This window comes from Engraulis encrasicolus, chromosome 5, assembly GCF_034702125.1.
Source record: "Engraulis encrasicolus isolate BLACKSEA-1 chromosome 5, IST_EnEncr_1.0, whole genome shotgun sequence".
Lineage (NCBI taxonomy): Eukaryota > Metazoa > Chordata > Actinopteri > Clupeiformes > Engraulidae > Engraulis > Engraulis encrasicolus.
In genome coordinates this window covers 7,748,576-7,775,250 of record NC_085861.1, presented here as the reverse complement: position 1 = coordinate 7,775,250, position 26,675 = coordinate 7,748,576, and the positions used below count along the sequence as shown (strand labels likewise).

Genomic DNA, 26,675 nt, shown 5'->3' with positions numbered 1-26,675 from the left:
GAATCTCTGATTCAGCCTTGACTTTGCGTCTCCCTGGGGTGAGTGGTAATTTTACTCCTTTTACGCCTACTGTGCTGTCTCCTCTCTTCTACATCTCTATGTCTCCCAAAGGTCTGCAAAGGCCCCATCATTTCCCATCTTTTCTTTTAAGGATTCTGCACTTTTTAGTCTGTATCCTTCTCTCTAGGCTCTCAAGGACAGGTTGAGCTGCCAAGGCCCCAGGCAGATGTGTTTTGACGATGTGTCTGTGTGTGTGTGTGTGCGGGTGTGTGTGTGTGTGTGTGTTTGTGTGTGTGTGTGTGTGTGTGTGCGCGTGCGTGCGTGTCAGTGTGCGTCCATCCGTGCATCTGTGTGTGTCAGTGTGTGTGTGTGTCAGTGTGCATGCGTGCGTGGATGCCTGTCTGTGTGTGTGTGTGTATGCGTGTGAGTAAGTATGTGCTTGTGTGTGTGTGTGTGTGTGTGTGTGTGTGTGTGTGTGTGTGTCTGTATACATGCGCTTGTACGTGCGTGCGTGTGTGTGTGTGCGCGTCTTGAAATAGCATCTATTGTAGAAACAGTCAAGAAGTCAAGCACTACTGCACCATAATCCAGAGACAAATTCTCTTCCGTAGCTCCTGATGGGTAGGAGGGTGGGGAGAGAGAGCTGTCTCAGCCAGACCAGGCCTCAAGGGCAGGGCCACTGACTGATTTGAGTTGCATTATGTATTGCAGACATAGGCCTACTCAACTGCCGGACTCAGGTCCGGATCCGGATCCGACCGCATTGCCGTCCCGACCAAGACAAAATCCCTCTGTAGCCTACAGTATGTAATGCATGTAGGCTATGTATAAAATGTAGATTTCACACAACTTTTCCCCTCAAAACAAGAGTCTGAAAAAAGGGGGGTGGGGGGTCACTTGATATTCAGGGTCATCCAATATTCATGCCAATATGGTACCAGACCTACTTTGTGTCATTTGGAGTTTGAAATACACAGCGACTTTTTCGGAACCTGGAAACATTGGAAATTAAGCGAGTGAACCTTGTCAGTTTCTAGTTGAGTACCGCTGATATATTGGGTCAGAGGAGGGCTCTGAAGATTTGTGAAAATTTCAATGAAGCCCCAAGTTGGAAAAGGTTGGGAACACCTGCACTATACCAAGGAGCAATGTGGACCCACTTCTGTAGCCTGATGAACCAGACTAAATGTGGATGTCTAATTTAGTCTGGCCTCGATGCATAATACATCCGAAGATTGTTGATGAGAACAACCTTCCCTCTAAACCCTGCCCGCTTTGATTCAAAACACATCTTTGCGTTATAATTGGTTTGCCAGATTCATGGCATTCTGGCTTCATTGAATCATTATGCGAGGCCAGACCCACCCGTAGACAAAACATTTTGCCGTCCAGCGGGTGGCGCTGGTTCACCAGGCTACCACTTCTGGGCACTACCTCTCGCTCGGCCCGGGACAACTGACCCTTTTGTCCCCTCCAGCTTCGAACCTGGGCCACCAGGGCCAGGAGTATCTATTCTCTACACCAGGGGTATTCAATTCAAATTCACAGAGGGACAGTTTTTCAAATTCCCTCCAGTTAAGGGGCCGAACATAGAATCTGTATAACTGCGGAAAAAAAAAGCTTTCCAGACATAATAGATTCTTGCTTCTCTATTTCTTAGTATGGTCTATTTAGGACACTGTTTAGATAAGATTTCACTCTCGTGTGAACAGTAGAGATATCCCCAGTGTTAGTGATCGCAAATTATGCAAGGCACTGATAGCACACATATTTGTTTTCATTTTGTTCTGACCTTAGGGGGGGCAGAACCTTGCCATCCAAGGGCCGCATTTGGCCCCAGGGCATCCATTTGAATAGCCCTGCTCTACACTATACCAAGGAGCCAGGCTCGTTGAAGTGACAGATTGAGAACAGCACACACACAACCCAAGTGAAGACCATTCCATCACACTTCCCTCCGCCTGGCTTATCAAGGTGTGTGTGTGTGTGTGTGTGTGTGTGTGTGTGTGTGTGTGTGTGTGTGTGTGTGTGTGTGTGTGTGTGTGTGTGTGTGTGTGTGTGTGTGTGTGTGTGTGTGTGTGTGTATGGGTGTGTGCGCGTGTGCATGTGTGTGCGTGCTGCGCGCGCGCGCGCGAGAGAGAGAGAGAGAGAGAGAGAGACTGAGAGTTTGTTGTCGACAGAGAGATATTTGTGGTCAGAGCACTTCGATTTCAAACTTTTCCAATTTCCTCTTGAGCAGCCCCACCACCACTTCTCTTTTTGTGCACACAAAGTGTAAGCGATGACTTTGTCTGTGTTCCAGCTGACTAGAGAGAGATCCGGTGAAGGGAGAAGAGAGCCATTAAAATAAGCTATTGCACTGCACCGCCACTCCCGTCCCAACACACTCCTGTATATATGGGCCATCTGTTAGAGAGATGCAATGGACAGAACATTTGCAATTGTTTGAAGTCCTGACAGAGAGCCTTATGTCAGTGGACCGTGCCAACAGGGAAAGGCATAACGCAGGCAGGGGTGTCAAACTCAAATTGACCGAGGGCCAAAATCTAAAATCTCCAACAAAGTTAACTCAATAATTATTTTCAAAAACAGACTGAAATTGTGCATACAGTCGGCTACATACACATCATTGTTACATTAAATTACATTTGACAAACAGATTCCCATCATAGCTCAGATGAATCTGCACATATTCTGTTGCATATGAGTGTGAGCTGCTTCACTGGCATTGGCCCACTCATATTCCTGTGACTGTGACACACCAAATTCCATGTTCAAGTGCAAAAAACAAAAAAACAAACAAGCACTGATGTGGTGTCATACCAGCTTTTGCCAAGACCAGGTCAAAATCATCTGAAAGGGTCCCCTTCTTAATGCATATTACAACCAGGGCTCTAAATAAGCTTTTTCCAACAACAACCACAATGGCTAGTAGATGTCATGGTAACACTTTATTTTAGGGATACATCTATTAGCACTAATACATACAATATTAATGCCTGTGTAAGTAACTTGCAAGGTATGTACTAAGCAAAATAAGACAGTTGTTAGACATTTATTCGCAAATGTCTTGTTCATGCACAATAAGGGATTTATTACCAATATAACCTTAGTAAGGACCTAGTAGACCTAGATTTCTATTTATGAGTAAGCAGTAAGGACCACAATACAATGTGTATAAGCTCCTGGTAAACTGTGTGAATAAACCCTGAACAGTGTGAAAACAGATGTGGAATAAGGGTCCCTATTCTGAAGTGATGCATTGCTCAGCCCAGATTGCTTAGGGCCCCCGCACTACCTAGGGTCCCGACTCAACCCAGCCCTCCCGGGAAGCAAAATGTAAGAACTTTTCTAAATCTGCATCAGTCTACTGAGATATATAGATCTCACTTTTTTCACTCAGCGTGTGATTGTGTAATAGGAAGGATTATATAGCAAGGATTGGACGTAAACTTCTCAATGACGGTGGGGTGGTGAGATGTCAGTTTTTCATACACCAATTAGTTTTAAATGTAAAAGCCATACAATAAATGCAGAATATAACAATGACAAATAGTTTGGAAGCGAAACTAAGCTGTTCCTTTGTGATAAATAAGTTAATGTTTGAGAAACTTAGCTTCAAATAGTGCAGTGCATGATGGGTACGCCCTTAGTCAGAAATGTAATGCATGGCCAATGCAGCAATGATAATAGTTCTGTTGTTACGTACATGGCAAATTGTTTGGATAGCAACTAAATTGCACGAGTGAGGGGAGGAGCTAAGGAGGTAGGTAAGCTCAGAGCTGGGTAGGTTGTCTGTTGGCCTAGATTGCGTACCCATCATGCACTGCACTTCTTGAAGCTAATGTTCTCAAACATTAACTTAATTACCACAAAAGAATAGTTTATTTTCGCTTCAAAACTAAAATTCTAATGTTCTGCATTTATTTTGGGTTTTTTTACAATTATAACTCAGTGGTACATGAAAAAAATGACATCTCACCAACCCACCGCCATTGACAAGTGTACGTTCTATCCTTGCTATATCAAGGCTCCTGTTACCTCACTTACATTAACCCTATCCACACCGGGCTTTTTGGGCATTCCTGGGACAGGGGGGGGGGGCTCTTTTGACCCCCCCCCCTCATAACTTAGGAACCGAATGGCGTATGACCACCAAACTTGGAGGGGATGATCTTCAGCCAAAGACCTATGAATGACATCAGTTTGGTGTCATTATTGGATATTATGACATCATTATGACGTCATTTCCTGATTTTATTGCCGAAAATGTCACCTTAATGTATTTTCCATCTAACTTGGGTAATGCACATCAATTTTGGTTATTATGCGCTTCAGACCACTTGAAATGTTCACAAGGGTGTCTGATGCTAATGAAAATGTAAAAAAATGTGAAAAGTGATGATGATGAGAATCAGATCAGTGATTTTTGGTCAGGCGTACCTGTCAGAAAACCGTTGCCATGGCAACAACAAAACTGATAAACCTAATCTTTTTGTATCACACTGTAGCCAACTTCATTTTAGGAAAAGTCACAAAGTTACGTAGTCATAGCTTTAGTCATTCAGGAGTTATACGACATCAAAGTTGGTGCGGGCACTTTTAGCCCCCCCCCGGTCTGGATAGGGTTAATATGAACAAGAGAAAATGGATGCCTCAGCCAAAGTTCCAAGAATTATTTAGTACACCCTTACAATTTGCTGATATGGGGGGACTAGGTAGTGCGGCCCTGGGTGGTATGGGGGCCCTAAGCCATCTGGGATGAGCTATGCATCACTTTAGAATAGGGACCCTTATTCCGCATCTGTTTTCACACTGTTCAGGGTTAGTTCACACAGTGTGTCGGGAGCTTATGCACATTGTATTCTGCCACTTACTACTTACTAATAAATAGAAATATAGGCTTACTGGTCCTTACTAACGTTATATTAGTAATAAATCTCTAATTGGGTATGAACAAGACATTTGTGAATACATGCTTAACAACTGTCTTATTTTGCTTAGTACATACCTTACAAGTTATGTACACAGGCATTAATATTGTATGTATTAGTGCTAATAGATGTATCCCTAAAATAAAGTGTTACCGATGTTATTATTATTACTATACTAGCCAAACATACACTCAGTAATGGGTCAAATTGGCTGGTAAGTTTTTATTTTCTACCAGCCAAACTGACATTTCACCAGAGTTTGGCCGGTTGGCTGGTGTTACAGTAATTTAGAGCCCTGACTACAACAAATGCAATGGGGACCCAATTCTTGGCGCTGCCTCTCCCTGGACCCAGGACAACTAATAACTGTCCAGTTTTCCCCTGTCGGTAGGCCTGGTAACACCAACAGCAAACTAAACCTGAACACAACCTATAGCCTAACTTAATTTGGTTGTTTTGCTTGAAAGGGGAAAACAAACACATTTGTTTGGTTCATTGCTTGAAAGGTCATCTCTCTAAAGTGCTACCGCTGTATACGTGCGTGTGGTATTGAATTCACTTACAGTCATATGTACATAATACAAATAAGACCAGAGCCATCTGAATTGCAGTAAGGAGACCGCACACTAATTTGACATTTTGTCATTCAGGGTAAACAAAGTGTTTCACCTCTGTACGTCATCAGGTTCGCTCAGGCAGTGCGGTAAACTTCTTTCTTTTGAAGTATTGAACACTCGTCCTGAATTCACCAGCACCTAGAAGCCGTGCATGGATCTTTGAACTGTTACAGTAAGGGGACTTTGGTTGTTACAACCTCCCCTCTCTCTCCCACATCACAGTAAATATAGATGACATGTCCTTGCAAGACATATTGAAGTTTCTGTTTGCTGGGAAGTGAGCATATTATACTACTAGACTGCGGCAGAGGAGTAAATTAAAGTTATTTTTCAAAGAGGCTGCACACCGCTGCACAAAGACGCAGACGATAGAAAGAGATAGGGAGTGGAGTGAAGGAAATGAATTGCTGAGTTAGATAAACAAATAGAAAAATAGATATGGATAGATGGAGGGAGAGAGGGATGGATGGATGGATGGATGGATGGATGGATGGATGGATGGATGGATGGATGGATGGATGGATGGATGGATGGATGGATGGATGGATGGATGGGTGGATGGGTGGATTTGTGAATGGATGGATGGATAGATGGATGGATGGATGGATGGATGGATGGATGGATGGGTGGATGGATGGATGGGTGGATTTGTGAATGGATGGATGGATGGATGGATGGATGGATGGATGGATGGATGGATGGATGGATGGATGGATGGAAACTTGGGTGGATGATGATTTGTGGATATGGAGGGATGGATGGATGGATGGAAAAATGAACACTGTCCCCATTTAGACAAATCCCTCGGCAGCAGAAAATCTATTATTTTACTGCAAAACAAAAGCTATTGTTCACAGTTGGTGTGAATGTGGTCAGTGAGGAGAGGCGATTAACATGAGCGCTTGCGTGGGCATTGTCTCCATACTCATCATCTCTGCACAGTACATTCTACTTCATAACACTTAGAGAGTCGAATTTAACACTTAGGCTACTGTACTGTAGTGTGAGTCCTACTCTCTAAGTGTTGAATTTACACTGAAAATATTACTGTGTGGATATCTAAATGCTCAGCCCAAGTAATAACAGTGACAATTTCCCTGCCGACACAGCGTGACTCGGCCGCCACTTTTTGCTTTTGAGTCGCACTGTAGGCCTACCAGAAAACTGGCAGTGGAAAAGAGCCTTAAATGTTCAGTCCATGAATTCCAGAGAACCTGAATTCCTATGTCATCCGGATCATTTAATTTGCCAGTGGTGCCTAACACAGTGCCTATATGACAGAAAGACTACGCAAGATTTTTTCCCCCTCAAGCCATCCTCTTTTTACAGTAAATACTTTGGCCATTTTCCCTCCTGTCTTCATATATTATCCCTTATTATTTATTATTTTTACACAGAAAGGGGGCAGTCGCGACATTAAATTCACTGCCAATTGTGCCAGCAGCACATGAAGACATGTGGCAAACAAAAATCTTGAATTCTGAACCATGAAAAGTACTTATCAGGGTAATTATTTTCTATTCAACAAGCTCCCTGCTCCCGACTGCAGATATGGTTAATGTGCTTACAGACATAGACACTTTTAGGGCTGTTTCTATATTCATTATCTCATTTGCCCTCTTTTAACGGTGTCAACCCTCTTGCAGCAAAGGCTCAGTGCACTTATAAGCACAATCATGTGCTACTCTGGGGATTCTTTTTTTCTGCTCTTTACTTAGAGTTCAGAGTTATTTTTCAGGGGAATGAGAATTACCTGTAACATCTCTCTTGAAGAGATGACGGCTAAGCTCGTTGCTCTCCTGGTGTCCTTTTTCACTAATCAGACTGCAGATGCTTATTGCTTAACTATGCTTAACCTTTCCTATGGCTCCCTTATAGCCAGCTTGAGGATGCCTCTTTCAAGTCTCCTCCTCAGTATCCTTAAAAGGTCATGTTAATTCAGGAGACATTTTTAACTTGTGCAGACCGTGCAGACTTTTGACTTTGGCAAAGTGGAAGTGAAGGTCTCCTGAATTGAACATAATAAGCCGGCCGCTCAGATAGTCTGTCTGTCTGTCTGCCTGACCATCTATACTGTATGTCTCTCAACCTTTCTGTGCGTCTCTCTGCCTTCCTTCCTTCCTTCCTTCCTTCCTTTCTTTCTTTCTTTCTTTCTTTCTTTCTTTCTTTTTTGCCTGCCTAGCAGCATACATGTACTGTGTGAGCCTTTACGTGTCCCATTGGAGCTAAAGCAAAGGCTTTGCAGAGGACTATGAATGGACATTAGCGCTCCAGTGCCATTACAGCACATGTGTGTCAGACTATCTGTGCAGGATACACTGTAACTGTTGCCAAGTTAACTGTTGCCATGTTACGTGTTGCCATGTCAAATTTAACAGTCATAGTGTCAGTCCTATTCTCTGAGTGTTGAAGTTACACTGCAAAAATGACTGTGTAGGTACCTGATGAGATGACGAGTAGGCCTACTTGCATCAATAAATACCCAATGGATTAATCAATGACTCTAATGCCCTGTAATCATGGCGTTTATCAGGATGGTGCCCTCTCTCCCAGATGCTCAAGGAAGAAGTAAAAAATAAATAAATAAACGAATAAATAAATAAAAGATGGTACAGAGAAAAATACCTGGACAGGTAGCGACCTCTGCTGGATAAAATGTTTATCACAGGTGTACTGCACTGGCCAAGGGAAGAGGAATGATCAGGACATTAATGAGCATGAAATAGGTCTGCCGAATCCTCGTTAATTTCTTTTAACTGGGCAAATGTCATATTTCTACTTTTCTCTAAAATTTGTGATAGTAATTACTAATTAGCAATTTCTAATAACTTGTTCAACAAAGTTCAACTACTTTATTTTAATTCCATCTGCAAGACATGTAGACATTATCAGATCAAGAAAATCTCTCTTGTATTGCTTGTATCAATTAAAATTGACTCGACTGACTGACAGTTTTGCTGTGTTGACGTCACTGTTTGGCATTTTTTGATATTTTGATTTTTTTAATAATTGTTTTTATTTTTATATATATTTTGATTTGTTTGTTACGCACAAAATTATACATGCGTTCATACACAGTTTTGTTGACCTCCATTAAAATGTAGTATGTTCTGTAAATAGCCACAAAAATAAAGAGAATTAATTAAATGAGAAGGCGAGTCCACACTTTTGGCCTGTACTGTACTTAAAAACAAAAACAAAACAAACAAAAGAAAAAAAAAGGAAAAAAAACCTAACCCTACTTAGCATCGGCGCTTGTTGTTTTGTATATTTTCTGTGCGCTTTGTATCTATTAGTGTTGTTGTTGACTATGATTTTGTCCTCGATTGTAAGTCGCTTTGGTTAAAAACCATCTGCCAAATGCAATGTAATGTGATGTCATGTCATTCAACAGAGGCCCGTTTCTCAGTGTCATCATCATTTTAGTTCACAGAGGGCGACAACAGCAGTTTCATTGCAAAACGGCGTATCCACCATTTTGTCCTATCATGTGTGTGAATTCTTGCCATTCAAATATTTGGAGAATATACCTTTTAAACCTATATAAAATGCATTTTGCATTGCAGTACAATGGAATGCCCAATACTAAACTGTCAATTCCCCAACATTCTTCAAAATGGATATACAGCGTGTTGCAACGAGACTATTAGTCTGGCCTGTTACAAGATGATGACCAGTCATTGAAATGATTATCCATTTAAGGCTAACTGTTCTACCCATCTCACACAAATGATTCCTTGCAACTGAGAGATAGTGTGGTATTTTCTGTCCTTTCTTTTTTTCCCCTTTTTTCTTTCATGTTTGATCGCCACCCACAAAAATACATGAACAGGAAAGATTTTATCGCTTCTCTAAGGGAACCCAACCAGATAACTGTCTTTCTTTCTCAAGACTCCATCCCTCCAAATTGAGTTTCTCTCTTTTTTTTAGATCAGCAGATGATAGCCCATTTCCAACAGATGTCATTACAAAGAAAAAAGTTCCATTATTTCCTTGTCTTTGTTATTGGAGGCTTTCAAAGGGCTATTTGATCTGATCGAAGGGAAACAGCGGGCTGCTGCAAGACTTTCATTTCCTTCGCCAGAGGAGTGTCTTCTTCCTTTGTGAAGTGCTCCCGATGGCTTCTTTCCATTTCCCCCCACCCCCCAGCCCCAAGGTTATCGATTCCTCTTCTCTCTTCTCATCTGGTCTCCTCTGCCCCCCTCCTCTCCTCTCCTCTCCTCTCCTCTCCTCTCCTCTGGCCCTCTCCCCTCCACTCCTCTCCTCTCTTCTCCTCTCCTTTCACCTGGTCTCCTCTCTTCTCCTCTCCTCTGCCCCCCTCATCTCCTCCACTCTCATCTCCTCTCCTCTAATCTCCACTCCTCTCCTCACCTGTGTCCTCCTCTCCTCTCCTCTCCTCTCCTCTCCTCTCCTCTCCTCTCTATTTTCCTGAAAGCTCTGTGCTCCATTTGAGCTTGTATGAGCAGAAGCACAGCAGCTATCACAGTGCACCTGGCAGGCTATCAACAGCACAACAACAACAATTGCTGGGGTACTCTACTCTTTCTGTGTTATTTACTCACAGCCATGACCAGTCATTCAATACCTTTTGCAGGAACACACACACACACGCACGCACACACACACACACACACACACGTGCACGCACGCACACGCACACACACACGCACACGCACACGCACACACACACACTGTTTGTTTCCAAATACATACCTCTCAAGTTTTTGCAGACAGCCGTAGGCCTACATAAGGAATGGTTGTGCAATGGGAAGTGTTTTTACATTTGAAATATTTACTAGCTAAAATGAAAGTATTATTTCAACACTGCTTCCATCTCCCATTCCACTTCATCTCCTGCAGTACAAGCATACAGTAGGCCTAAATACAAACAATGTTTATTCAACAGATCAATTAAAGATTAATGTAGTCCGTTTTTGTGCTATATAATACTACCCATTTACTATCCAGTTCATAACGGATAGTAGTTGAAAAAGTTGGATATTTTAAAATGTGACATAAACATCATGAAATGGTCTATAAAGTAACACATGTTACTTCAGAAACATGGCATTCAAGTTCTGTCAATAGCCATGGTCCAAAATACATGATCTTCAGTAATGGAAGTCTGTGTAGCCCACAGAACCAATTGGTCTATAGGTTTCACAAACTGGAATTTGGCACACTGCATCTTTGCCGTCCTGTGTTTCTTCGAACAAAGTTTCATGTCCATAAACCTTGAGGATTTCTTTACAGTAAACACGTTTATGCATGCTGCTTTTCAGCAACAAATGCCCTGTATGCCAGATGGCCAGTCCAGCCCTGATACAGTATACATTTCTGCACATACTGACTGATGATTGTGGGAAACTGGCGAAATGCAAGCAGCCTTTTTACATTTCCAATTCCATCTAGCTTTACTGTGCTTCAAATATGGCCGTGCTGCTTTTCACAATCATTCCTATGTGAAAGACAGCGTGGATTCTATCCCTCAGCGAGGGTTCCAGATCTTGGGCTCCAATCAGAGAGCAGGGGAGGGGTAGAACAGTGATGCATGCAGTTTGTTTGAATACGTACAAATGGCACGATTAGCTATGAGCTAGCATAAACCAAATGACACGCCCAATAAACGGCCATGGGCAATTGTAAACCACATCTTTTCTATGAGAAATTACATCTCACTTGTGAGATCGCCTGGGGTTAACCAAGCAACTTTAAATACACATTCATTAAAGAATGTGACAAAATTAGTGAATGCATAATATTGGACAAACCAGGGGGAAAAACAATATTGGTCAAAAAGAGATAATTTATCAACACGTTACTTTAAAATAGATCTGTTTAAAATGATTATGTTTAATAATCTGACAAGATCTAATGAATTCATTCAGTGCACATTGAAGACATGAGTATAGCTGTTGGATTGTTGTGAGCGACATGAATGACTGGGTTCAGGCCTCTACAAGTCGTCATCATACACATGCCACTCAAAAAGTTGAAGAGATGAGCGCTGGATTGTGATGAGGAACTGGAGCGACTAGACTCAGCCCTCTATAACTCATCAGACATAGTAGCCTATGACAATGTATAGATGTATTACACTCATTATGTCTTCATAACTCATAATGTAACGTAACTCATAACTTCAGAACGTAACACTTTATAATGAAGGATGCATGAAAAGCTAGATGATGATGAACAAAACATTAACAAATGTTTTTATTATTTACTACGTTTTATTAATGCTTTGTAAAATATCTAGAAATATTATGTTCAAGATTTTACAAACCTTTTAACGGGGTATTTTTTATTCATGTAAAAAACATGAAATGTATGAAATGAAATGTAAATGTCTGATCAAAAAACGTAGGCCTACCTATGAAATATTGACATAACATTTCTCCTTTACAATTTTTTTAATGTTTTGTTCATCATTAGTTCATTATTTGCTAAGTTTTTATAATGCTTCATATGCATCCCTTAATAAAGTGTTACCATGTCTACTTGCTGAATCTAGTCATGAGTTTTCTGATGTAGAGGGAAGTTGCATGGTCAAAACATGTCAGGTAAAGGAAAAAACCTTTACATGTCTGAATCAACTATTAATGATTAGATACTATGGCAAAGCAAGTTGAAGATGTGAACAGAGGTGCAGGGGTACATTTCTCGAAAGCGTAGTTGTTAGCCAGTTAGCAACATGGGTAGTTGCCAATGGGAAATTGCATTGAAAACAACAAAGTAGCTAATGAAGTTAGCGACTATGGTTTCCAGAAATGCACCCCTGGATTGTTGTGAGCAAAAGGGGTCCTTTCCAACATCCTGACTCCTGCCCTCGACCTGTGCTTTTGGTCTCGAGCTTGCTGTGACACCCCCACCTCCGTGGAGAAAACAATCAAGTTTTCCCGCTGTCAACCTAACCACAACTACACTAAAGGCCCTGTGTTATGTCATAGTATTGTAGTACTATGCTAGTTAACTTGTCAATGACTATTACTACAATGTGCCACTGGTGGTATGGCGTGCATTAAGGGGTTAATCACAGGATAAAGAGGTTGGTATGAAGAACATTGTCAGTATAAACTCAGTATAAATATAGACAACATATGTAATTACTGCACTTTGCGTTTTTAAGGCAGTTGATGATAAAATAGAGTTGAGCCACATAAGCGTACTAAGGCAACATGCGGGTATAACACACGTGATCTAAAAATATCACCCGGTGTGGCATGTCGATGGTAGACTTACGTAAGTGGATGGAAGTATGTGTCAATCCCACCCGATAGGCCACAGTGATACAACCGTCTGAAGGAGCATTATCACAGCCAGGAAGGAAATTATTGTACACAAACCATATGGTTGTTTCAAGGCAACTAAATGAACTACATGAAAACTCTTGTAAAAAGAGTTAAACATTGTACATCATTTGTTTTTGATGGTAAAGAGGACTAAATTATGGTACAAATACGATAATTATCATACACCTGGCAACACAGCAGCAATTGCACCCTAATGACAGTAAGTGGAGTTCAGATTATCAGAAGAGTAACAGGTTACAGTTTAATTCAAACATGAGCAAACAACTCTATAAGATTATGCAAAATAAATCAACTAAAAAAAAAAACCGTTAGAGACATTGAAATAAAGATAACTATGAATGGAGTTCAGAAGTCAATTCTCCTTTGGGTTCAATGTGTCATTTTTCAGTATAGCTCATTTCAGAATTCATGCTGGCCCATTCACAAATGTCATTTATGAATTACTACCACTGTCAGTTTCTAAGTAGGGCTATTCATTATGGCTTAGAAATGTAGACTTTTCATCAAAAGAATAGGTGGATTCTGTCTATTGTGAAAAAAGGTCAGCCCCACTTTTGTCCTGCGTTTGCGCAGCTGACCGATTTGAACTATGGGCTCCCACCCCCCACTGTTTGTGCGTTTCTGGTTTTCTGCAATGTCGATGCTGTATGAGTCTAAAGAGGCCTTAAACTTTAAAGTGATGGTAGATTTACCCCATAGGGTCATTTGAACCATGACATCCAACCAAGTAGCCCACCCAAAGTTTTTTCTACCTTGGCCAAACATAAGCCGAGTTACCAAGTTATTCCGAACAGATTAGTACAAGTGCTAATGGAATTTGGCAGTATCTCCAAACTTACCACACTAAAATCTCATGCACCCAACTTCTTTAGTACAAATATGGTCTGTACTCACAAAATGATGCCTTTGGGAGTTTCTACATAGTCCAGGAGTTTATTATTATCAACACAAACCTAATAGCTGCTAAAGCTGCGCCGACCACGAAACTTTACAGGGTGATTACTCGCATATATACAGTTGAGGACGATATTATTAGCCCCCCTCCTGAAATTAGACATTTCTCTTGATTTCTCAGTAAGAATTACCATTATTCACCGTTTCTGTTATTCTGGAAACAAATACACTGATGGAGATAATGTTCAATGAGTTGAATTTGGATTTTTCTATTGTTACGATGAGTTTAAACAAAAAATGGCAAAAATGACAAGGACAAAATTATTAGCCCCCTGATCATTAATAGTCAATATGGCGCCATTTATGAACCAAAACTGACAACAGGCTCTGATAAGTTGCTACCTAGGTTGGCTCGTGCCCCACTAGGGATTTTGGCCCATTTCTTCACTGCAAAGTGTTCTAGCTGGTCCAAATCGCATGGATGCTGAGCATAGACATTAACCACAGACTCTCAATGGGATTGAGGACTGGACTATGAGCGGTTCATTCCAATATCATGGTTTTAGTGTCCGTGAAGAACCTCTGAACTAATCTAAATGTATGCTTTGGGTTACAATGTTGTTGGAAGACCAAGCAATCCAGATTCAGACCCAGACTCCCTGTGTCTGAGGCTGAATAACAGACTAAACTTGATGCCCTTCCACTATGTGTAACTGTGGAAACTGCTTAGCCTCATTAGATCAAAGAAGCATTGGACACCTGCCTAGATGATTGTTATTGACCTGGCCTCACCTGGAGGTTTTTTTTCCCCCCAAGAAAGACAGTTGTTAGGGCTTGTCATCATATAGGGCTTTGGGGCCATCATCACAGAAGAACCCCTTTACTAAAGGCAGTGCATATCACAGTGTTATTGAGCTTTGCCTGTGAACATTTGAAAGTCAAAAATGAGTTTTGAACGTCTCTGCTTTCATCTGATGATATTCAATTGCACCTGCTTTGATGCATGAATTCTGCTTCTGTCAGGTGAAGAAAGGGATAGGCCTTGAATCGTTATAAGATGGTTTCCACAATTAAACATGGTGGTGGATGCATCATTCTGTGGCAGCCTCAGCCACAGGAAACCTTGTTTGGGTGTACGGCACCATAAAAACTGACAATTATGATAGAATGTGGAAAGTGACCTTGCAAAAATATGCTCATAGAGGGAGTTAAGATCTTCACTGGATCTTTCAATAAGATAATAACCCAAAACTTGCATCCAAAATAGTTCAAATGTTCTTCAAGGATACTAAAACCATGGTCATGGAGTGGTTCAGACCTCAATCCTTTAGATAGTATTTGAAGAGTGCTGAAAATGAATGTCCATCCTCAACATCCATGCAATTTGGACCAGCTTAACTATTTGCAATGAAAAAATGGGCCAAAATCCCTGGTAGGACACGTGCCAACATAGTTAACAACTAATCAAAATGCCTGGTGTCAATTTTTGTTCATAAATGGCACTGTATTGACTATTAATGATAAGGGGGCTAATAATTTTGTCCTTGCCATTTTTACACTTTTTTGTTTAAACTCATTGTGAAAATGGAAAAGTCCAAATTTAACTTATTGGATACTATCTCCATGGTGTACATTCCAACATTCATTTATTAATAATGATCATTCTCAATGATCAATGAAGAGATATGTCTAATTTCAGAAGGGGGGCTAATAATATCGTCCTCAACTGTATATATGAGAAAAAACGATGAATTTTTTTAAATGTTATGTTTAAATATAATAATATGACTATGCATTACATTTCAAAATGCAGAAACTGCAGAAATCTGAAAAAGCCTGGCTCAAAATTATTTTTTCCATAGGCTGGTTTTGGTTCACTTAAAAGGGACTAGGTGTGAAAATTCCCTAAACATCATGAAATGGTCTATGAAGTGACACCACGTGTTACTTCAGAAACGGGGTGTTAAGGGCCATACACACACGTCGCTGCTAGTTACTCGCTCAGCGAATGAACTCAATAGAATGTCAATGTGTTCCAGCGAGACTAGCAGGCGAGTAGGCGAGTACTGTACAAGCGATGCGATGTGGGCGGATCCCGAGTTGAAAATATTTTATCTTCGAGTAAGCGAGTAACCAATTGGAAGGCAGAGTTCGGTACTTCTCGCCTGTTCATTGGCAGTTAAAGCCGCGGGAACTTTCAGCAAATGTTCCATGAAACAGAGGCGAGTAGACGAGCAAGCGAGAAGCTAGCAAATAGCAGCGATGTGTGTGTACGGCCCTATAGAGTTCTGTCATGTACACACAGTCACAGTCACATACACATCAAAGAGTGGTTCCTTTCTCCATTTCACCACGTCTTGGTCTCTTCGCGCCGGAGCTCGCCCAGCCGTTGGAGGAGAGGAGAGGAGAGAAGAGGAGAGGAGAGCAGAGCAGAGGAGAGGATAGTGGGGTATGGGGAGAGGAGAGGAGAGGAGAGGAGAGGAGAGGAGAGGAGAGGAGAGGAGAGGAGAGGAGAGGAGAGGAGAGGAGAGGAGAGGAGAGGGGTATGGGGAAGAGGAGAGGAGAGGAGAGTGGGGTATGGGGGAAGAGGAGAGGGGAGGAGCGGAGAGGAGGGGATAGGGGAGGAGAGAGGAGAGGAGAGGAAGGGAGAGGGGAGGACAGTGGGGTATGGGGAAGAGGAGATGAGAGGAGCGGAGAGGAGGGGAGGGGAGGAGAGGTGAGTGGGGTAAGGGAGGAGAGGGGCGGAGAGTGGGGTATGGGGGCAGAGGAGAAGAGAGGAGGGGAGGGGAGGAGAGGAAAGGAGAGTGGGGATGGGGAGAGGACATGAGAGGAGATGACAGGGGAGGAGAGGAGAGTGGGGTATGGAGAGGAGAGCAGAGGAAAGGAGAGGAGAGGAGAGGAGAGTGGGGTATGGGGAAAGGGAGAGGATATGTACACACGCAGTCACATTAAGATCAAAGAGTGGTTGCTTTCAACATTTCAGCAGGTCCTTGTCTTCGCCTGGCGCCGGAGCTCTCCCAGCCGTTGCGGATGCGGGTGATCCTGCTGTCAACGCAGGGTATGCAGAGTGCCAGCTTCAGCACCAGCACCACGCAGGGCGTCACCAGGCACAGCATGAAGCCCGGCGGGGTGTACCACTTGTAGGTGGAGGCCTTCAGGAACTTGTCCCAGCCGTATAGAAGGCAGTGGGTGGTGCACAGCAGCAGCGTCAGGTGGCCCAGCTTGGACTAGGATAGGGGATAGATAGGGGACCGGGGGAGAGGGGGAGAAGGGGGAGAGGAGAGTCGGGTATGGAAAGGGGAGAGGGGGAGAAGGGGAGAGGAGAGTGGGGTGTGGGGAGAGGAGAGAGGGGATGGAAGGGGAGAGGAGAGAGGGGATGGAAGGGGAGAGGAGAGAGGGGATGGAAGGGGAGAGGAGAGAGGGGATGGAAGGGGAGAGGAGAGTCGGGTATGGAAAGGGGAGAGGGGGAGAAGGGGAGAGGAGAGTGGGGTTTGGGGAGAGGAGAGGAGGGTGGGGAAAGGAGAATGGGGATGGGGATGGGGAGAGGAGAGGAGGGTGGGGAGAGGAGAATGGGGATGGGGATGGGGAGATAGGGGACAGAAGGAGAGGAGAGTGGGGTATGGAAAGGGGAGAGGGGAGGGGAGAGGGGGTACGAGGAGGAGAGGAGAGGAGAGTGGGGTATGGGGAGAGGAGAGGGGTAGAGGAGAGTCACGTATGAGGAGAGGAGAGGAGAGAGGGAGAGAAGGAGAGGAGAGGGGGAGAGAAGGAGAGGAGAGGAGAGAGGGAGAGAAGGAGAGGAGAGGAGAGTGGGATATGGGAGGGGAGAGAGGAGATGGGGAGAGGAGTGGGGAGGGGAGAGAGGGGATGGGGAGAAGAGAGAGGGGATAGGGATGTGGAGGGGAGTGTGGGGATTGGGATGCGGATGTGGAGGAGAGGAGAGAGGGGATGGAAGGGGGGTGGAGAGAGGGGATGGGGATGGGGATGGGGAGAGGAGAGAGGGGATGGAAGGGGAGAGGAGAGAGGGGATGCAAGGGGAGTGGAGAGTGGAGATGAGGATGGGAGAGAGGTGATGGGGATGGGGATGGGGAGGGGAGAGCGGTGTGAGGTATGGTGTTAGATCAGAGCAGCCTCATCACAGAGATTACAGTACAGTATTCTAAGAGACTATGTGTGTGTGTGCGTGTGCGTGTGCGTGTGCGTGTGTGTGTGTGTGTGTGTGTGTGCGTGTGCGTGTGTGTGTGTGTGTGTTTGTGTATTGTACCTGTGTGAAGTGGAACTACCTCCAGTTGAGTGTGTGTGTGTGTGTGTGTGTGTGTGTGTGTGTGTGTGTGTGTGTGTGTGTGTGTGTGTGTGTGTGTGTGTGTGTGTGTGTGTGTGTGTGTGTGTGTGTGTGTGTGCTTGCGTGCGTGCATGCGTGCATGCCATGTGTATGCTTGCATGTGTGTGAGTCTGTGTGTGTATATGTATATTGTACCTGTACGAAGCGGAACTCCCTCCAGTTGAGTGTGTTGCTGACGGAGGGCAGAGAGGTGATGCCCAGCATCAGGAGCAGGACGAAGCCCAGCACCCCCAGAGACAGGAAGGAGTCAGTGGCCCATGCCTCAGTATTGTCAAAGGGCAGAGATTTGTTGTCCTTGATCTGAAAAGACATTATATTACATATTCATTCAATTGCACTCAAATGCAGTAAGCCTGAAACAAAGTCTCTCTGGCCGATTCAATAGGTCAAAATTAAAAAATAAATGAATGAAGAAGCACTTATCAGATTTCTTTTTGTTATTTTAATCACCTCATAGAGGTTTCGGGCTTGCACCCTTCCTCAGTCTGAAATGGCTGAAGAAGGGTGCAAGCCGGAAACGTCTGTGAGGCGATTAAAAAAACGAAAAGAAATCTGATGAGTGATTCTTTATTCATTTATTTTTGAGATTTGAGTTCATTCATTGACAAAGTCAAGCACCCAGTTTAAAGAATTAAATTAGAAGGTGTTGAGCACGCTTCCTGGACACATACTTGTAACATTCTAGTCATATTTTGCTGTAGAACGCAGTGGTTAGGTGAAGCGTCCTTGAACGCCAATGTTTTGGCATTATTCCTACTTTATTTACACTTTTCACATGGCACTGCGTTACCCAGGCTCCACCCTCGCAGTGACGCAACACCTTCGGCACAGCCACACTACATGCAGGCATCATACCTGTTTAATAATGACGTCGGTGTCCCTGAGAAAGTGAGAAAGTGACAATGATGTGAAGTCACCACCTGTTTAAAGACGTTGGTGTCGTGAAGGCACCATGCCTATTTAATGACGTCAGTGTCCCTAGTGTGAGAAAATGTAAATGTTGTGAAGCCATCATACCTGCTTAATGACGTCAGTGTGCCTCTCGTGAATGACGTTGTACCGAATGGAGATGATGAAGGTGTAGATCACGTGGAGGACGGCGAAGAGCAGGGCCAACAGTCCCAGCTGTTTCCTGCACAGCATCCAGCGATCCAGCCAATCAGGGAAGCGCTTGTACTTGGTGCCGTTATAGAGCTGCAAAATGGCCGCCAGCGCGCCCGGCAGGTAGCACAGAGCCAGCATCACCAGGGCGACGATGGGGAACACCTTATTGGCCAGCGTTATCATTATGCGATACGAGATGTCTTGGTTATTCTCCACGTAGGCGTAGATTACGTCACGGATCAACAGGTAGAAGAAGAAGAAGGCGGTGAGGCCGGCGGCGATCCAGAGGGGGAGCCTCCAGTTGGGGAAGAGCTGCAGGGGGATGTTCTCTATCTCCCCAGCAGCACGCAGGGAGCCCCTGTCCTGGGTATTCAGACCCAGGCTGTGGGCAATGTCCACCACGGCCTGCTTGGCACCTGGGTCGTCCCCACACAGTAAGACCTGGAGGAGAACACGGAGAAGAGGATGGAAGAGAAAGAAAATTACTTTAGTTTAGTTTAGTTAAGTTTAATTTAGTTTAAGTCTTTTCTGTGGGCAATGTCCACCACGGCCTGCTTGGCACCAGGGTCGTCCCCACACAGTAAGACCTGGAGGAGAACATGGGGATGATGATGACACAGATAGACAGAAATACAGTAAATATAAATAATTATTATATTATATTATATTATATTATATTATATTATATTATATTATATTATATTATATTATATTATATTATATTATATTATATTATATTATATATATACAGTATATCACGAAAGTGAATACACCCCTCACAGTTCTGCAGATTTTTGAGTATATCTTTTCATAGGAATGCATTACAGAAATTTCACTTTGACACAATGATTAGTGACCTTTTAACAACATATTTAACCGCTTAAATTTCTTGTTCACTCAGAAAAAAACTAAATACAGCCATTAATGTTTGAACATGTACTCACAAAAGTGAGTACACCCCAGCACACAGTTACCACCACACATGCTTGACACCATCTAAAGCAAAAAAATATATTTTGGTCTCAAGAGAGATGAACAGACCAAGAATATGGATCACTGGAACCATGTCGTGTGATCTGAAGAGACCAAGATAAACAAATATACGTTAGATGGTGTCAAGCATGTGTGGTGGTAAACAAGTGAGTTTTACAAAAAAGGTGTATCCTCTCAATAGCCAAGCATGGTAGTGGGACTGACATGGTTTGGGGATGCATGAATGCTGTCAACATTGGCAATCTGAAATACAGCTAAAAGAAACATGCATGTCATCATGCACTGTGACTACTGAAGCAGATCATGATATTCTCCATAGGATTGCATTCAAATCTCACACCAATCTATTTAAGCCAGATGCAGACTCAAAATGTAAAAGTTCAATGCAAAGAAAGGTTGAAACGCACACTGATGACCACCCTTTTCATCCCTTTTCATTTCGTTTCATTTCGAGACGATTCGAGCCAACACAGCCCCTTCTCTACCGGATTTTAATCTGGGGTGTACTCACTTTTGTGAGTACATGTTCAAACATTAATGGCTGTATTTTGTTTTCTTCTGAGTGAACAAGAAATTTAAGCGGTTAAATATGTTGTTAAAAGGTCACTAATCATTGTGTCAAAGTGAAATTTCTGTAATGCTTTCCTATGAAAAGATATACTCAAAAATCTGCAGAACTCTGAGGGGTGTATTCACTTTCGTGATATACTGTACTTAGCGTAGGTAATAATATAATATAAATTATACTATCATTATTATGTGGATATGTGATCATACGAGTTTGTGTGTATGTTTGTTTGTTTGTCCACCAGAGGGCAGAGGTGCGCTCTCAGGGCGCTTTTCTAGTATTTTATTATGTGGGCAATGTCCACCACTGCCTGCTTTGCCCCAGGGTCATCACGGCAGTATATGATGCAAAGTCATTTTTAAGACCTCAGTAACCTAATGATCTAATAATGTGAGTCTAATGTGATCATCTTATGTTTAGGTAAATTCAGAAAATGTAATTTGTCCCAGCGAAGAGCAAATCAAATAGTATTCCTTTACCGAAGATCATAAAATTATCAGTGGTCAGTGAAAGTACTTCCTGCTAATTGCATTACATTCTTACACTGCTTTCTAAATGTATCCTCTATTCACGATTTTGTATCAAAAGAAAGATAACAACTCAGTATGCCACAGAGTAAACACTGAAACATTTGTATGTTTTGGAGATGATAGGGAGCCTTGTCTGGAGTAACTCAATGCATTCTATTGTCGGTGGAAAAAAAAGAAGCAAAAGTCATTCCATCCATAACCACTAGATGGAGACTAAAGTCACCTGAAGAATCACTGAGGGACCAATTTCCTGTTATGTCCGTCTTTGCAGAGGTAGGTAGAGATAAGCCATAACAAGCCAGCTAAGTAAATATAATACTAATGTAATAATAAATGTTGCCTAATAAGTACAATATTTTAGAGAGAGAGAGAGAGAGAGAGAGAGAGAGAGAGAGAGAGAGAGAGAGAGAGAGAGAGAGAGAGAGAGAGAGAGAGGGAGTTTGTGTGTTTGTGTGTGCCATATGCAACTGACTTCTAGGGCTATTTATGCATGATTAGCTGGTTTGCACCTCATCAAATGTTCTCATTCTTTTCTCCACCATGCCCTTAAAGGGACACTCCACCCATTTTGCATTAGGCTTTCCATTGCTAGACACCCAGTCATACTTTTGAATGGTCTTGCAAAAATCTCTCAATTCCCCCTGAGATAGGAGAAACCCGCATTCATCTCTTAACACTTCCTATGTCAATGATGTATAAATCATTTTGTAAAAATCATTTGTAAAATGGTCATTTTGCATCATCGACATAGGAAGTGTAAGAGAGGTGGATTTCTGTTGAGACTACAAGCCTTTTTCCCCCTTTTCCTTGTCCTGGTGTTGGGGGGTGGGGTCAATTACCTGCAATGAGATCAGACCAATTTAGCCAAACCAAGTAGGATCACCTGTGAATGTCAAGTCTTGAAATGTGTGTCTCTCTCTTGCTATCATTTGACTCTGAAGAAGGTGTAGCAACACAGAAACGTTGGTCGCGTGTGTGCACAAAATAAAGTCTTGAAAACTAAGCTGCAGTGTGCTCCAGCTTCTCCTTTCCAGTGATGTCTGTCCCACTGTGATGCACCTGCAAGCAGGGTTGCCAAATGAGGCTGATGATTTCCAGCCCAAAAAATGCTCAAAACCAGCCTACCCGCACACGACCATCCTAAGCAGCCCAATTGGGCGGGAAACAGCCCAATCTGGCAACACTGCCTGCAAGCTGAGGGAGGGATGATGCATAGAGTCCCAAATAACTGGGTGTGGCCTGTGGAACTTGAGCATCGCAGTGCATTATGGGGATTGTTGTCACAAATCCACAAGCACTAAAAAGTCATTTTCTGCCTTTTCTTGGCCAAGAAGGCACCAAATTAGAAATGTATGTTACTATTCTACTATAAATATGACCCACTTTCAGTAACATATTCATGTCTCCACCGGTGGAATGCCCCTTTAACAACAGGGCAGGTGTTTGACTTGTGCAATGTCACATCCTCCTCTCACCTGTCGGCTGGCGTCGAGCGCGCCTGACTGCAGGGCCCAGGCTGACACGGTGTTGAAGCCTTTCACCACAGACGCTCCAGGCACCAGGCTGCTCAGGTACTCAGCGTTGGATTGTGGGTACTGGCCCATCTTCAGGTTGTTGCTGATGTCCACCAGCACCTTACCCTCCAGAGCGGAGGTCAGCGAGGTCAGGAATTGATAGTGATCCCGCTGCACGGCTATGAAAATGACCCGGGCCATCTGAGCGGCCTCTGTGTGGACCATGATCTTTGAACCCTTGGGCACCAGGGAGTTGTTCATGGGGTCACGAGAGCCGAACACGACCTCATATCCTGCCTGGAGCAGACGGAGCCCCAGCGATCGGCCGAAGTCTCCCGTGCCAAAGATGCACACCGTGCCCTGCTTGCTCTGACTGGCCGGAGGAGCCATGGCTAAAGATTGAGACATGCTTGTTCACACACACACACACACACACACACACACACACACACACACACACACACACACACACACACACACACACAGGTATAACTGTACACACAAAGAGAGGGAGATGGGAGTGGTGAATGATTAATTAACTTCACTATTAATCAGATAAGTCTAATAAAAAAATAATACACTACTAGCAGATTACAAACAAAACATTAAAAGCATTTAAACACTTCATAAAGCAAACATGCAGCTCATCTTATTTGCATGGTGATATAAATGTGTTAATAGATGAGAATAAACATTTAGACTCACTACGTTTACATGATGTTTTTAATTACGAATTAATAATTCTGAATTAAATAGTTCCGTCGAGGTAACTTTGATCTTTCCTTTAATTTCAAATTAAGAGGTGTTTACATGATGTTTTCAAACCGGAATTAAGCTTTATTTGGAATTAAAGTCAGTTAATAACGAATTACCGTAAATGTCACGTGTAAACGTAGCAAATGTGTTTTTTTATTTCTTCTTACAGTAATGTCATTTGATAGTTTGTTTACTTGCACCCAAAGTTGCTTTTTATCTCAAAACTTAAGAGTGCCTACCCCATCACTGTTTTGTATCGTGCTGCATCTTATCTTTGCTGTCAACATGTCATCATAATGTCATGCAATGCTGTGTGTGTAGTCTACTGCAACCACGGCTTACATGGACACATTTGATGACCTTAAAGGGACACTGTGCAGGAAATGGTCAAAAAGGGTACTGCAACTATGCTGCTCATTGAAACTATGCTCCCTATTGCCAAATTTGATCTTCACATGAAAGTTTACTTAATAATAAACAAATATTTTATAGTATGGTCCAATTACATTCATTTTTGCAGCTAAAAATGGCTATTTTAGGAAATTCAAAATGGCGGACCATGGAGAAGATCCCCCTTTTCATGTATGAAAACCGCAATTTTTCCAGTCATAATGAATACTTAGAATTTGATGGTGGTGGTAAGTAGTCATGAAAAAGGTAACATTAGTGAATAGGCAGCATGAATTCTGGAAATAAACAACTAAAAATCTCACACAGTGCACCTTTAATGTTACCTTAAAGGTGCGCTGTGTAGGATGTGGAGTAGGTAGGTCAGAGTAGGCCACATTTGGTTTTTGACTCTTTTCATGAATATTTACCAAATAATAAACCAACATTTACTAGTATGAGTAAAGTATAGTAGGTTTTGCAGCTAAAAATGTCTACTTCTGGAAATTCAAAATGGCGGACCATGGAGAAGATACCCCTTTTCAAGTACGAAAAGTGCAATTTTCTCAATCATAAAGAATTCTTAAAGTATTTGTTAAAAAGGTAACACTTGTGAATGGGCAGCATGAATTCTGGAAATGAACTACTGAAAATATTACACAGCGCACCTTAACATTTTCACATCGATTAGTCACCTGCTTGCATTTTCAATTCCTTTTTAGTTGCAAAAAAGAAACGTTTTTGTTTTCAGTAAGCAGTTCTCTTGTGCACTTCAATGTGTACAAAATGTACATACAGTATGACTGCAGAGTTCAGATGCAAAACCCCCTAAGTGACATTTAAGAAAATAATCTTAGTTCATTTTTATTTAATACAAAGCTATGAAAATTGCATATGTTTTATTTTATTTATGTAATATAACTATTTATATGTATTATCAAGTACATGAATGTAAACCAAACCAACAACGGGGTTCTCTAAAAATATAGAAGTGCAGGTCTTCAGAAATGGCGTTAGGGGTTTTTGCATCTGAACTCTTCATGTACACATGTTAGTCAAAAGCAAATGTTAAAAGGCAATACTCACCCTGTCTTCAGGATTTAAGTGGTATTTTAAATCTCTAGACTTCTGTTGTGCTTGGCCCCTTAATAGTATTATGTTGCATTTTGAAGCTGACGGTTTTCATGAATTCTGTACAATAACATGTACTGTACAGCAGCAAATGTTGCAAGCATTCAAGTCGTTCAAGGTTTGTGCATGGGTGTGTGCACATGTACATGTTTACAACTATTGTTTTATGACTGGAAAGTTCCATAAACTGGAGATATTATGAGACAGCTGATATGGTGGAAATTGGTTTTCCTCTCTTTCTCTCTCTCTCTCTCTCTCTCTCTCTCTCTCTCTCTCTCTCTCTCTCTCTCTCTCTCTCTCTCTCTCTCTCATGTATGTGTGTACGCATGTAGACATATAAGGGTGTGAAACTTAGGCTCATTAAAACTCAGGTCAGGTTAATAATTATGATATTACTGAGTAGTGATAAAAGATAGTGAAATAGTATGAGGGTGTAGTTGAGCACGTGCAAACACGTCTCTGTGTGAATAGAAACATATGGAGGGGAGGCATTAGTCTTGAGATTCAGGTAGTGCAAAAAAGAACATGGTGGGATGGAATGTTAAAGGAGCACTCTTGTTCAATCACCTCAAGTCAAGGTTGTAGTACAGGGCTGAGTCCAGACTCAAGTCCGTTTTCTTATGGACTTGGACTTTTCTTGGATTCGCAATCAATTGGACTTGGACTTGTCTTGGACTCGAACACTGGTCTTGCCAAATTAAACTTTTGGACTCGACCGGGTCTGTCTTAATGTTGTTAAAGGGACACTGTGCAGGATTTGTTGTTGTTTATTTCCAGAATCCATGCTACCCATTCACTAATGTTACCTTTTCATGAATGTTTACCACCACCATCAAATTCAAAGTGTTCATTATGACTGGAAAATTTGCACTTTTCATACATGAAAAGTGGGATCTTCTCCATGGTCCGCCATTTTGAATTTCCAGAAATAGCCATTTTTAGCTGTAAAACGGACTGTACTTGGGCCATACTAGAAAATATTAGTTTATTACTTAGTTAACTTTCATGAAAAGATCAAATTTGGAAATAGGCAACCCAGTATCAATGAGCAGCATAGTTGCAGTACCTTTTTGTCCATTTCCTGCACAGTGTCCCTTTAAGGACATTGGCTATCATAGATTCTAGAATAGAGCTTGAAATCCAACAACATACAAGTTTTTTCTTCACATCCATGGCATATAGGTTACCTTCAAACATTCTCATTATTGAAACTCATCCTTTTCTTTGTTTAACACTGACCGACATGTGACTCGGACTTGACTTGAACTTTAATCTTTTTTGACTTGGTCTTGTCTCGGAATCGAACCTCTTTGGACTCAGACTTGTCTCAGACTTGACTTTTCTGGTCTTGGACTTGTCTTGGACTCTACTAAGGTGGAATTGACTGCAGCCCTGCCTCAAGTAGACACTGTCCCTCCCTCCACTCTTGACGTAATAGTCACTGAAAATAGTTTATTGCTATAGTACTACACCACTATGACAGTGCACAGGGCCTTTAGTAATACATTACAAGTTGGTCATTGCCATTCTGGTACCAGCTCATTTATGGGTGCTGTCTTAACCCTCCTGTTACCCTCAGTTTTTTGTTACATCCG

At 42.4% G+C, this 26,675-nt stretch overlaps 1 protein-coding gene across 1 annotated transcript; it reads right to left on the bottom strand.

Annotated features, from left to right (window-relative positions):
- Positions 1-16,712: 16,712 nt before the first annotated feature.
- Positions 16,713-25,931, bottom strand: LOC134448780 (metalloreductase STEAP4-like). Its single transcript, XM_063198438.1, has 6 exons — positions 25,887-25,931; positions 23,444-23,449; positions 22,768-23,175; positions 19,115-19,642; positions 18,233-18,397; positions 16,713-16,985 (listed from the first exon to the last, which is right to left on the bottom strand). The coding sequence occupies exons 1-6, from the start codon at positions 25,929-25,931 to the stop codon at positions 16,713-16,715; spliced, it is 1,425 nt and encodes a 474-aa protein (XP_063054508.1).
- Between the last annotated feature and the right edge of the window lie 744 nt (positions 25,932-26,675).